This window comes from Etheostoma cragini, chromosome 2 (assembly GCF_013103735.1).
Source record: "Etheostoma cragini isolate CJK2018 chromosome 2, CSU_Ecrag_1.0, whole genome shotgun sequence".
NCBI lineage: Eukaryota > Metazoa > Chordata > Actinopteri > Perciformes > Percidae > Etheostoma > Etheostoma cragini.
The window spans coordinates 3,427,421-3,439,967 of NC_048408.1; the positions used below are offsets into that span (position 1 = coordinate 3,427,421).

General features: G+C 37.6%; 1 protein-coding gene and 2 long non-coding RNA genes across 5 annotated transcripts in view; 2 read left to right on the plus strand and 1 right to left on the minus strand.

The window, feature by feature from the left end:
* Window positions 1-2,235, plus strand: part of LOC117952257 — a 13,392-nt gene extending 11,157 nt beyond the window's left edge. Inside the window, exon 3 of the long non-coding RNA XR_004658359.1 lies at window positions 2,145-2,235. This is a non-coding gene — a long non-coding RNA (uncharacterized LOC117952257). The remainder of the gene's footprint in view (window positions 1-2,144) is intronic.
* LOC117952226 (teneurin-3-like) overlaps window positions 1-8,741 on the minus strand; it is a 242,888-nt gene extending 234,147 nt beyond the window's left edge. For all 3 annotated transcript variants that reach the window (XM_034884389.1, XM_034884382.1, XM_034884373.1), the window contains exons 1-4: window positions 8,501-8,741; window positions 5,911-6,031; window positions 5,079-5,149; window positions 1,605-1,892 (exon numbers count right to left, since the gene is read on the minus strand). In XM_034884389.1, coding sequence (XP_034740280.1) covers window positions 1,605-1,892; window positions 5,079-5,149; window positions 5,911-6,031; window positions 8,501-8,603 — 583 coding nt within the window. In that variant the 5' untranslated portion in view covers window positions 8,604-8,741. The remainder of the gene's footprint in view (window positions 1-1,604; window positions 1,893-5,078; window positions 5,150-5,910; window positions 6,032-8,500) is intronic.
* The window catches only part of LOC117952264, a 19,179-nt gene continuing 8,961 nt past the window's right edge, over window positions 2,330-12,547 (plus strand). The window contains exons 1-2 of the long non-coding RNA XR_004658360.1: window positions 2,330-2,341; window positions 3,616-3,623. This is a non-coding gene — a long non-coding RNA (uncharacterized LOC117952264). The remainder of the gene's footprint in view (window positions 2,342-3,615; window positions 3,624-12,547) is intronic.

Genomic DNA, 12,547 nt, shown 5'->3' on the forward strand with positions numbered 1-12,547 from the left:
ACACACACACACACACACACACACACACACACACACACACACACACACACACACACACACACACACACCTGCATTTTAAAAAGTCAATTAGGCTTTTGAAAACTTGACGACTACTCACTTCTAGAGATGGGAAGTGTATCCTCCAGAGCACTGACATCCACAGCATAATGCCATTTAATAAAAACATTATCAAACTTAATATAGGAAATATAATGACTCAGCATTTTATCTCACTGTTAATTACAACATATTTTTAATGAAAACCCACTGTGTGTAGGTGTGTGTGTGTGTATAAGTTTGTCTAGCCTAATGAAAAATAATGTGTAAGTTTGGTGTGTTTGTGTGTGTGTGTGTGTGTGTGTGTGTGTTTCTGTCTGTGTGAGTGTGTAAAATCAAAAACAAGTCCTTTATTAACTAGGAAATCTACACCTGTTAGGGAAAACTACCTTGAGGATATATACATTCACACACACACATACTCATACACACATATAGACAAAAGATGCATCCACAGGAGGACAAATAACTCCTTTACAAACATATTTGCACAGTTACATTGGTGCTTACATCCATACAACCACATGCACGCTGACCCTGAAACACACATATGCACACGAAAGGTCCAAAAACAAATGACTGCTCAGCTAAATTGTGATCATTAATTAAATTAATTAGCAGCACATTCTTTTGTGTTTTGCTGCCCCTCTGCCCCTGACTACTCTACCAGCCTCTTCCCCCATTTCTCACCATGAGAAAGGACCCTGGGTGGAGTTGTACACATACATTAAATATTCGCGTGAGATCTGTGTGTGCCATCCTTTTGACTGTTTCCTTCATTTTGATGACAAAAATCAATGCTTCTTTAGTAATGTTTTTGGTAAGCGCATTGTTTAAGATAAACTGATGTTACTCACAACTTTATCCCATCATGCTTTGAAAACAAAAACGGCTATTCACTGATTAATACAAACGATCAGAACAATGATTCAAAATCTTTGTTGTCTAGTGAATGCCATTCGATTTTCACAGACTAAAACATTCTATCGTTGAACATCGGTAAGAATTCTTTATCAGTTTTAAGACCTAATAGTAAATGGACAGCACGTATGTAGCCACTCACACGCCAGTGGCCACACGGGGAAACTGGTTCCATGTCTTGTACAAGGACACTTCAACAAGTGGACAGGGCGAGCCAGGGATCAAACTGCCAACCCTGCAATCACTGGACAACCGGCTCTACCTCCAGAAACATAATAAGATGTTACTGGTTAAATAGCAGCAGCTGGTGCTGGAACATACTGCAATGAACTGCTTTACCCAACACTGGATTCATCAGAGCTGGTTGTGTAGAATCAGAGCATGCAGTATAGTACAGTACAGTATCCTGATGGTCCGTCAAGTAATACACAAAACCCATTGACACACACACACACAAACACACACACACACACACAAACACTTGGCCTTTTCTTTTCGAACTTGATTAAGAATTAAATTAAAAAGTAATTTTAGACTTTAAAAAAAAGTTTTTGTAGCACTCATCTGCTGTTATCTAGTCATTGTGAAGACCAACGAGAGGACATCAAGTTTAAATGAGGTCCTACCATTGTCGCTGTCCGACTTGTTCTCATGCTCGGTGTCGGTGAGAGTCAGCACTGAGTTGGAGCGGCTGGACAGACAGGAACTCCTCCCTGATGATTTACCCAGACCCCCACGGCCCCACAGCCGCATGGCACGATCTGGTGACATCACAGCTTGGCTATCGGTATCTAGGTCCTGGGCGGTACCAACTGAGAAGCCGCGGTGGGGGAGGCCCATCTCGGAGCAGAACGCCAGGCCTCGACGTGAAGGCGGCTCGCAGATTCCCAGCTGACGGAGACTGAAATGCTGACCTGAGACAGATGGAGATATTACAACTCTTGGAAATTTGAATATGTTTTTATACATACTGGGGAATACAGTTTTACTAATTACTGTAGATTTTAGGAATAGCATGTTGATGTGAAGTATAATCATGTGTTATACCAACATCATTACATGATTACATGATGATTTAATAAAAATAACAGTTATGTTTTCAATCAATTCTACATTGTTTAAATAAAAAAGGATGTCTGCTTGTTTATATACAAAAGAGTACTCAGTCTGGCTTTACAGTTTTCTTCGACTGCTAGACGACAGCGGGCACAACTGGAGTAACGTGCTAAACTGTAACTCCAGTCTGCACAGCAGCAGTTAATGTCTGTTATCTCAGTGAGTGTTTGGTGCGCTGAGCCTGTTCTGAGACGTGTGTGTGAATGAGTTTCTTGGAATGAGTTTTGCAGGGGAAGTGAACTGTTTAGTTCAGGTGACTGTGGTAATGAAGACTGTAGTTTGAGTTTTGCAAGTGGCTTCAATTGTGCCCACTGTTGTTAAGCCATCGAAAAAAAAACTGTAAACGAAGTAATAACAAATCTGAAAAGTGTCACAGAAGCCAAGGTGATGTCTTCAAACAGCTGTTGTTGTCTGACCAACAATCAGTAAACCAAAGATATTCATTGTACAAATTCATGTATGATATCATATGAGTGAAGCTGGAACCAGATAATGGTATTTTTGCTTGATAAGAATCTGAGTGATAAATCAATCATTAAAAGGACTCTTACAAAATTCATTTTCTGATGATCTATTAATTGATGAATTGACTAACTGTGTGGGACATTATTGACCCTATATAATGGCCTAACCATCACAGACACTGGTCTGGTCTTGTATTTGACAGAGTGTGAGTTTGTAGCAAATAAAGTTTACCAGGTGAGAGAAAAGGATCGCGGTTGAGAAAGGAAAACACACACTGACAGCAGCTTCAACCCGCACAGAGAGCCGGGCTCATGCAGAATACAATCACTCTGTCTCGCAGAAGGAAAGCTTGGACCCTGATTATGAAGCTGTGGCAATGCTTAAAACCAGGACAATAGTTTCAAAGAATGAATAAAAACATTTGCAAAAATCAATCCTAGCCTTAGAAAATAAAAACCACACAGAGAAGGTTAATATAAGAATCAATAATAGAAGAAAAGCTCTTTATCGAGATGATCTGTAGATGAGGATTTGTTGTTTGTATATTCTGTGTTTGTGTGTGTGTATATATGTTTGTTTATGTGTGTGTGTGTGTGTGTGTGTGTGTGTGTGTATATATATATATATATCTTGTCTTGTAATCCCACGAGTGTGGACGGGCCAAATCCTTGGCATGACATAGAAATAATAATAAACTAACTATATATATATATATATATAACTATAAACTGTGACCGTACCGTCGTGTAACTCACATTAGGATGCATATCTTGAATAAAATGAATTTCATCATTTGTATAAAATACACGCAAATTCTCTTATACCAGTTCCTCAATTTTGTTATTAATAATTTATTTAAATAAATAAATCTTACTGTAGACAAAAAGAATAATTCAAGTGGGACTTGAATTATTATTATTATTAAAAAATTTGAAATATAATACGTTATTAAATCTTTAACAGGGCAATATTTCGGCAATACACAAAGACTGAGTCATCACACACTTTGGACTACTGGAGGATTGTAAGGTGTGTGAGGATCCAGTAATCAGCCAGTTAACTCTGTGTCAGCGATTTAAAGATTAGTGCCATGATGAGTCTCTGATTAATGACACAGAATTAGCCAAATTAACATAACACTGGTTATTAATCCAAACAGATACGTGGATTTACAGTATGGCAGCCAAAAGATGCATTAATAAACATTTTTCAAGTTCATGTGTGAAAATTGATGATTGAGTGATGATTTTAAATAAGTTAATAAAAAAACATGACAGGAAAAAGACATGAATTAAAAACAACAACAAACGATGGTCAGAGTGACATCAGTAGATATATTTTAAATGCAAAATTGCCTAAAAAATGTGTTCAGCACTGATCCTGTCAGCACTATGCACTGATGTTAAAATATATTTTTCTAATTTCCCATGGAACTTTTTTGTAACAGTTTACAGTCTCTGTCTCCGTCTCCTAACCCGGACAAAAGGAACACGCTGATTAATAGCTGTTTTATTTTCTTTCAAATAAATTGCCTTTTTTAATATTGAAAACATGCAGACTGGGTTTCATGAGTGGATTACACATTTAAATGACCTTTTTCATTAAAATTTAATAAGTCATCAGGAGTAACTCTTTCACATCAACTGGAAATGGGCTGAAATCAGGTTGAAATAACACGCGTGATAATCCTTTGAAATATAAATGAAAGGAAGACAAACAAATGATCTGTAAAATCTCAGTATGTGCCTCTTCATCTTTAATCAGCAAATGAAAAGAGAAATTATAAAAGCCTTCCGTAATTAATGGCACAACAAGAGATAACAAGTGCTGCCGTTCAATTAAAAGTTATATTAATTTTAAATGAGCTCCAATTAGGCCAGCAGTGAAAACGAAGCAGATAAGATGATTGAGTAATTATGATTTTTTCATTTCTCAAATATTGACGCTGTGTTAATTGGAGCTCGAGAACAATGAACGCGCTCTGTGGTTTCTTTTACTCCTTTAACGTGCTGTGTTTTACCATTTTCTTTATTTCTCTCAAAATACTTATATTCTTTGTTAATTTTTTTAACATTTCTTTCCACTCCCCCATCCGACCTGTATCCATTCATACTCAACCCATTCATGTGTTAAGCTAGTTTTAAAAACACATGCCCAAATACCAAATAATACCAAGAAAAATTTGGTTTACGTTATCACAGGATTGGTTATGCACTAAATCCATGAGTGAGTTAATGACATGTAAATCCTACATTAAAGAAACGGTCAAAGAAAAGAAATCCATAATTGGAAACTGATCTGTGACAAAAGAGTTCACTCTGCTCAGAACTGAGCATTACCAACATGAGAACATTACAGTTAAAAAAACAAACAAAAACAATAAAGAAGCAATTAACATGACATTACAGATACAAAAACTAAAACTAAACCGAAGCAATCAACATGATATTTCAAGAAGCTGAGTCGTGTTGCATTTAGTGTGCACAAACAGATAACCAAACAGAGGAGGCATCTCTCACCTTGTCTGTTATAATCATCCTGCTCACGGTGAACCATGTCCTTGTATCCCTTTGTCGTCCCGTACAGCAACCTGTCAGCAGCCGAGGACAAACGTCGTCAGTTGTGTTACTATAATAAATCCAGTGAAACTCACCGTGCTCCGTTGTTTTTTTCTGTTGTTGGGTCATAGGTACCACATCTGTTTAAATTAGGCTACTTAATGTTAATTAACGTTAATTAACACAAAACTATAAACAACACATTCTAGTCAGATGGGTGCCGAGCACACACATACAACACAATGAGAGAACAGAAAACAGAAAGATTTATGGGATGTTTGGTAAAAAATCTGTATGAGTATGTATACTCATACAGATTTTTTCCAAGAATCCATGGATACACATTAATTTGGCACTGTGATGCCTGTGTGCTGGTCTGATGTATAAAGAATGTGCTCTACTGAATCAAGGCTGGTTGGCAAGAACCCAGCACCCTGGTCAAATTCATTCAGTGAGAATAAAGTGTTCAAACTATATTCAAGGACATTTTATTTTTAACTATTCAGACAACATCTACTGTACAATATCTAGACTGCTATTCCAAAGTGATTATGCATCTCAACACCTACGATTAGAATGAATTTAAAGTCCTAGTGTAGCTCAGGCAACTAACTAAACGTGTATATAATCAGCATAACCGGGACAGTTTTTTTTTGGGATCCTCTCTGGCAAACAGTGCCTGTAGTTACCAGGTCCTCTATGGACTTATCAGCAGAGATGTGACTGTACCAAACCCTCTGTAGGTCCTCATGTTGTCCAGTGGCATTAGAATGTGTGTAACGCTAGTTCTAACCTGGTCTGGTCTTGGTGCTGGTCGAAGGCCTTGAGTGTTTCGCTGGAGGAGTAGGACTTCTGAGTGGGGACCCGGAGTCCCTGGGGGCCAATAGCACAGTCTTCGCTGTCTCCTGATGAACCTAGCATAGATACACACACACACACACACACACACACACACACACACACACACACACACACACACACACACACACACACACTCAGGAACAACATCATGCAAACACACTCACAGACACCTAAAAGCCCTACAAAAACATGTTAACACTTTTTGCCCTTCCTCCAGACTGTTTCTGGACTGAATTATTTACAATGTTTGCGTCCAAGTGTAGATCACTTCTGGGTCAAGCAATTTTTTGTCAGTTGAAAATATAAAAATTCAATGAAACGCTTGTTTTCCCTTTATTTTCCATTCTTCATTTTATCTCAAAATTGGAAATTTGGTTTTGGAAACAACTATTGAGAAAACAAGTTATTTTTTTGTTGCTTTTTTTATTTCTTAAAACGAACGAAGGAATGATACACGGATTCAGGAGACCTGAGAGGTGAAGACAGCTCATTCACAATCAGTTTAGTTTTCAATCAGTCTGAGTTGAAGAAAAATGTTTTTGTAGTAGGTCAATTTATCAATAAAGCTGCAGCTATCATTCACACCCAACACAAATGGGATATTTCAGTGTCACTAGTCGTGTTTCCATTGTAGCAAATTTAAAAAAGAAATGTGAATTAAGTGATATTCCATGAACTGGTTTGGCGTGAATAACCTAGGCTACAGCGTAGTTTGATATATACGCAGTTTCACAACTGAGGTTTAGTTTGAGCAACTTTAAATTGTTCCATGTTTTCTTTTCAAAGATGCAATATGGGAATATTCAGGCATTCAGTCTACTATACTCTACTACTACACTGCGGTCAAATATGTGATGGAAACAAAGCAGGAGATACTATAACATATGGACTTTTTATTCACAGCAGATGATTTATTTGTTGAGGAAGCAGTCTCCTTGGGTGCAAGGAGGTTGATTTTTCTTCATCTGGCCTGAAACACAAACTCTAAATCTGTGCAGTAAAGCCCTGAAAGCCAATACTGTAGGGCTCCTAGGAACCAGCTACAAAGTTGTAGCTGGCTCAATGGAGGACTGCTTTCTCTGCAGCTGGACTAAGTATAGCCTTAGGCCAGCTGGAAAAATCCGCCAGGACCTTTCCCATGTGGTACACAAGGAAGATCAACTTCTACCTTCTGGGAAGCACAACTAGGTATTTCTAAAGTCTTTTTTCTCACAGCTTGGTCCCCAGTTCTATCCGTTCTGCTGATCGCCTTTTACTCATCAAACAAATTAAAACAAAGTTTGACGTAGCAAGGAAGGAGAGGCCAGACCATCGGACAGGTTGTGAAAAAAAGAAAAAGCCCCTTCTGGGCAGATTATATATAACTTCATTTAAAGTTAAAACCAAAAATGAGTGTGCTCAAAAAGTTTCAAATACAGTAATACCTCATTGCAAATGTATTCTGCACAGTATGATAGGTGAAAGTTTGAACAACAGGTGGTCTGTATACTGTGATGGATGTTTACAGCTGAAAGTTGTACTAATATCGGATTTATTTTCTCTCCTTCATATATTTTTTAATTATTAAATTAACTGCCAACTATTTTGATAATTGATGAATTGATTCGAGGAATTATTTAAGAAAAAAAGTACAAATTCTCTGCAGCGTGTTAAAGGTGAATATGTACTAGTTTCTTCGGTAAATTGAGTGTCTTTGAGTTGTGGACAAAAAAAGTCGTTTGAGGACGTCATCTTGGACTTTGGGAATCCATGCCATTTATAGACCAAACAATAAAATCGATTAATCGAGAAAGTATTTGAAAGTTGCAGCCCTATTCTCTTCCAAATTAGTTTGTCTGACCTGGGGTGTTAATGTTTATTTACTGATAGCAATGATTGCTAAAACTAAATAAGACCGATGGTTGTTTGAAACCAAAATTATTATGTTCCACACTGAGAAAGGTTTTGGCAATACATACTGTACTTAAAGGTATAATATGTAAGGTGTTACAAAAAAACAAAACAGTGTATAGCCTAAAACACAAACAATCCCTCTCAATCATCACTTATGATCAAAACCAAACAGAATCTGCAGAATTTTTTTTCTTTCAGTATTCAGTAATGATAAAGATGTCTTGGTGTGGAGACGTTTAAACATTCAGAGTTTTATTTGAACTCAGGACTTTCACCCAGGAGACCAGGGTTTATGTCTCGTTTGTACCATCTTTTCCTAAACCCAACTAGATTTTGTTACCTTTTATAAGCCCACCCACAACCTTTTCCTTAACCTAATCGTGTCAAAAGTGACAACAATAGTCCCTAAACACATAGTGTGTTTAGATAAAGCGCATTTAGATAAAGGGTGTTTAGATATGATGCTAAAGGAGACTTTTAGTGTCAATAACAACGCCAAAGGCATTGACGCGATGAGAGTGACAATGTGTTGTGACTTACCAACTGACAGAGTCAACTGATAAATTTATTGAGAAACTGATAATTGAGGAAAAAACTGAATGTCTCTATGAATGATTGAGCTATCTCACCAGTGTACGGTCCCTCCTTGTCCCTGCGGCTCTTGGTGAGTGAGCAGTATGGACGTCGCTCTTTCACTTCCATAGTGCTTCTGCTTGTGCTGCTGGCAAACATACAGGCATGCTGCTGTACAGCTTCATAGACAGAAAGACAGTCAGTCAGACAGGCAGAGCTAGAGAGAGCAAGAGATAAAAGAAAGAAAGACAGAGAGAGATATGAGCTGCAGACAGAGAGAGAGTCCGGGTTGTTGGTCTTCACCTGCAAACACACACACACAGACAGAAAAAAAGGAGTTAAACTAAAAACTCTGCATGGATACAATAGAGACATAGTGATCATGAAAAGGTTCACACAAATAGGGACACAGATGCTGAGAGGCTTGTTCATATTTTAAGTTAGGTAAGATAGAAACATTGATTTTCAGGTTTGTTTGATCAGACATCTTGTTGTCTATCGTTGTGCATTTGGTTCATCAATGCTTTTCCTGTAAATGGATTAGTCATTCCTACATTCACTGTAGTTTCCCAGTCTACTGAATAGCAAAGTCTTGCATTCACATGGCGGTCACAGAGCTATGGTCATGCCCTTTAACACATGTTAACCTACATGCATAGCTGCTCTGACATCTGTTTCATCACAACATGCTTGAACACTGCTCTTCCATGAACACTGGATAAAGCATAGGATTGCAATATTTTCCATTGCAATACTGTATCGATACACAGAAAACATCATTTAAAATTGGGAAACAGTTAAAGTTGGAAAAAAAGGAAATAAATTGAAACATATAGCAGAATTTTGCAACATGTTTAAAATCCCGATAATATCGTATCTCAACATAAGTATCGTGATGATGTTGTATCTTTAGGCCTCTGGTGAATCCTACTCATACTATTTTCCCATGCATTGGTGTCTACATGACTAATAAACATAAATCTTTGAAACTACAGTAAAAGTTATGTTTTTGCCACTGAAAGGCTCAGATTAATCCAAGTGCATGACAACATTATGAAAATTATCCCTACAGAGATAGTTTTTTTCATCTTTTTATCTAATGAGAAAGAACTCTATAATTGCCATTGCCAAACTTACCAGACTAATTTAAATAATGTATACTTCTGGCGTGTATAGAGCCAGTGTATTTCCACATTTAAATGGGTGGATTAACCTGACCAGAGGGGTCATTGTTGGAACAGTGAAAACACCAACCAAGATACACTTTTGAAATGTTTGTTCAGTTTCTGTCGTCTTTAAAGGAAGTGTGATAAAAATAAAGGATACATAAAAGGATCCTAGACGTCAACAAAAGCTCTATCTCTGTGGGGATCATCTCCATAATGATGTCAGACATTTTGAAAAATAATCCGACCCTGTCAGTGGCAAAAACAGCAAAAAGAGCGTTTTGATGGACGTAAATTGAAGGTGCGCAGTGGACTAGTAACTTACATTGTAGCTTGTTTCGCCACTGCCAGTGGTCTTGCCCAATAGTGGACCAATTTTAAAGATTTTTCTTCCCGTCACATAGACAATAACATAGGAAAATAGGATCTAGTTAAAGACCCTATCTCATGAAATCTTATCTTTACATAACCGAAACCGTAGAGCAGGTGGTGCTGTGTACCATGGCTATAGTAAAGCTGTAATCAGAAAACTGAGAATGAACTCAGGGCAAAGTTGATTGTTCTTGAAGTCTCCAAGAGTTTTGTTTGTTGTTCTCAAAACTATGTTTTCCATCTTCAGAGAAAAAAACCTTTGATATGTGAAAGCATTTAACTCGATTGTGCCATCTGGCATTTAATGTATGTTAACAAAAACAGTGAAGTGGCGCGGCAGCACATTCATCTTCCCATATTCCCTTTAGTTGCATTATACAACACAGAGCAGTACGAGCGGTGGCGTCAATGCATATTAAGGCAATGCAAATTGGTGAAAAGAGGCAAACAGATGCACGTCTTGATTAATCAATACATTTAAGTAATCTATTAAGTAAAATGCTGTTTTGAGAATGTTCTGTTTTTCACGATTTTCTATCACAGTTAATTGAATGTCTTTGGGTTAGTCCAATGGGACAAACATTTTGAAAATGTCACCTTGGGCTTTGCAAACTGGGATGGGAACTGTTCAGGATTTATAGATACAAATTTTAGCCAAATGCTATAAAGAGCAAAAACATTTGAAAGATCAAATTCATGGAAATGTAGAATAAAATTCACTTTCTGCATACAACTAACATGTACTGGAACGTGTAACGCAGAACTTGGGTGCATGGACCCTAGTCAGGTGTTGAGGGGATTACTTGTTGATATTCAATAGGAGTATAAATATGTACAGTATAGCTGCTTATATTAGTCCATGACTCTAGCCTGACATATACAAATCTTTAACTTAAAGTTATGATAGCATAGCGTTAATGCAGAATTGCTTATTGTCTCTTTATGTTGTGTTATAAGTTATGAGGTAGAACGGATCCTACAATGGGACAGTAAGCTGATGGGATTGATCTACTGGGCATCAGCACTTCTTTGAGTCATGTGTGCCTCTTTGGATACACAGACTCACATAGAGAGCTGCTGTCACTGGGGGTTTTACAGTGCAAGCTTAACATGAGCCTTGGTACGGAGAACAGTATATAACATGGAAGCAGCAAACAATGAGTGTACAGTTTCATTCTTCGAGAGATAGGCCAGAAAAGAGAGACGGTGAGAGAAAGTAAGAGGTGTTATCCAATTGTGTGTGACCTTACAGAAACCCAAAGTTTGTAGGGGAAAAAGACGTAGACACGATTTAGGCAAGAGACGAGAGGGATTTATAACACAATAAAATGTGTGGCAATATGTGTGGTAATATTATTTTTCACTTTGCCTTTTTTTTTTGACAGTACCTTAATCAGACACAGGCAAGAAGGAACCAAGGCTTTAGTGAAAAGAGAGTCAGTTTGCAAGATGAGACACAAAGAAAGGGTTGAGCATGGCTGAGAGGGGGGGGGAGGGTGGGGGGGTTAAGACAGCCAGCAATGGTCAGACAGCTTTATAAACCTTCAACTTAATCTGAGACACTGAGCCTTAAATCCCCTACCTTCTGGACCTGCACACATGCGTGCACGTGTGTTATTAATGTGCATGTTGGTTTGTGTGGTTGTGTCTTGATGCACTTTGCTGCCTGACTACTTGGTTTGTGCATTCTATTCTATTCTATTGTGTTTTGAACTGAATATTTTACCAATCACAACTAATATCCATGTTCCAAAAAGGGAAGAAAAGGTAGCACATCTCAGGTTCCCACATTAAGGAGGAGAAATACTGTCACCCTCCTTAACTTGGGATCCTGAAATGTGCTACCTATTCTTCATTGTTTTGCACCATGGCTATTGAATTTTGGGTTTAGCACTCCACAAAGAATCTCCATAGTTAAAACACGACGTCATTTTTTTAAATATCAGTTTACACAATCTCATCTTTAATGACAGCAGGACGAAAAGAACCTGCCATCCACGTTGTTCATAGCTAGTTATTTTTATTCAGAGTAACATGCCTGTGCTAGCGTATGGGGATTGAACCCCAGTGTCTCCAGTTAACCGGGCCTGCATGCCTATAAGCAGGGCATTACCAGGAGGAAGAGAGCGCACATAACAAGAACACGCAAAGAATAAAGAAATGTGCACCATCGAGCCAGTACGGCTCAAGCTGCTAATGATACACGAAATTCATTTATTAAATGCATATATTTATTCTATCAGAGTTGATGTTAAGCAGTTTAGTTTCTTCTTAATTTTATGTATTGATGTGTTGAACTCAGCGGTTCTAATATACACATAAATACAATACAGATCGCCAATACCAGTACCAAACTGTTACATTTTGTGAATCGTTCCACCTCTCTAATCAATTGTTTTATTTGGATTTAAATAAAAAGGTTGTTCATGTTAAAGATCCCTTTGATTGATTTTAACTACTGATAATGAGGAAAACAGAATATCTTCACATTAATTATAGCAGGGCTTAGAGTTTGTTTATATACATTATTGATTATTTATAATATCTGTACAGTATATGCATGTA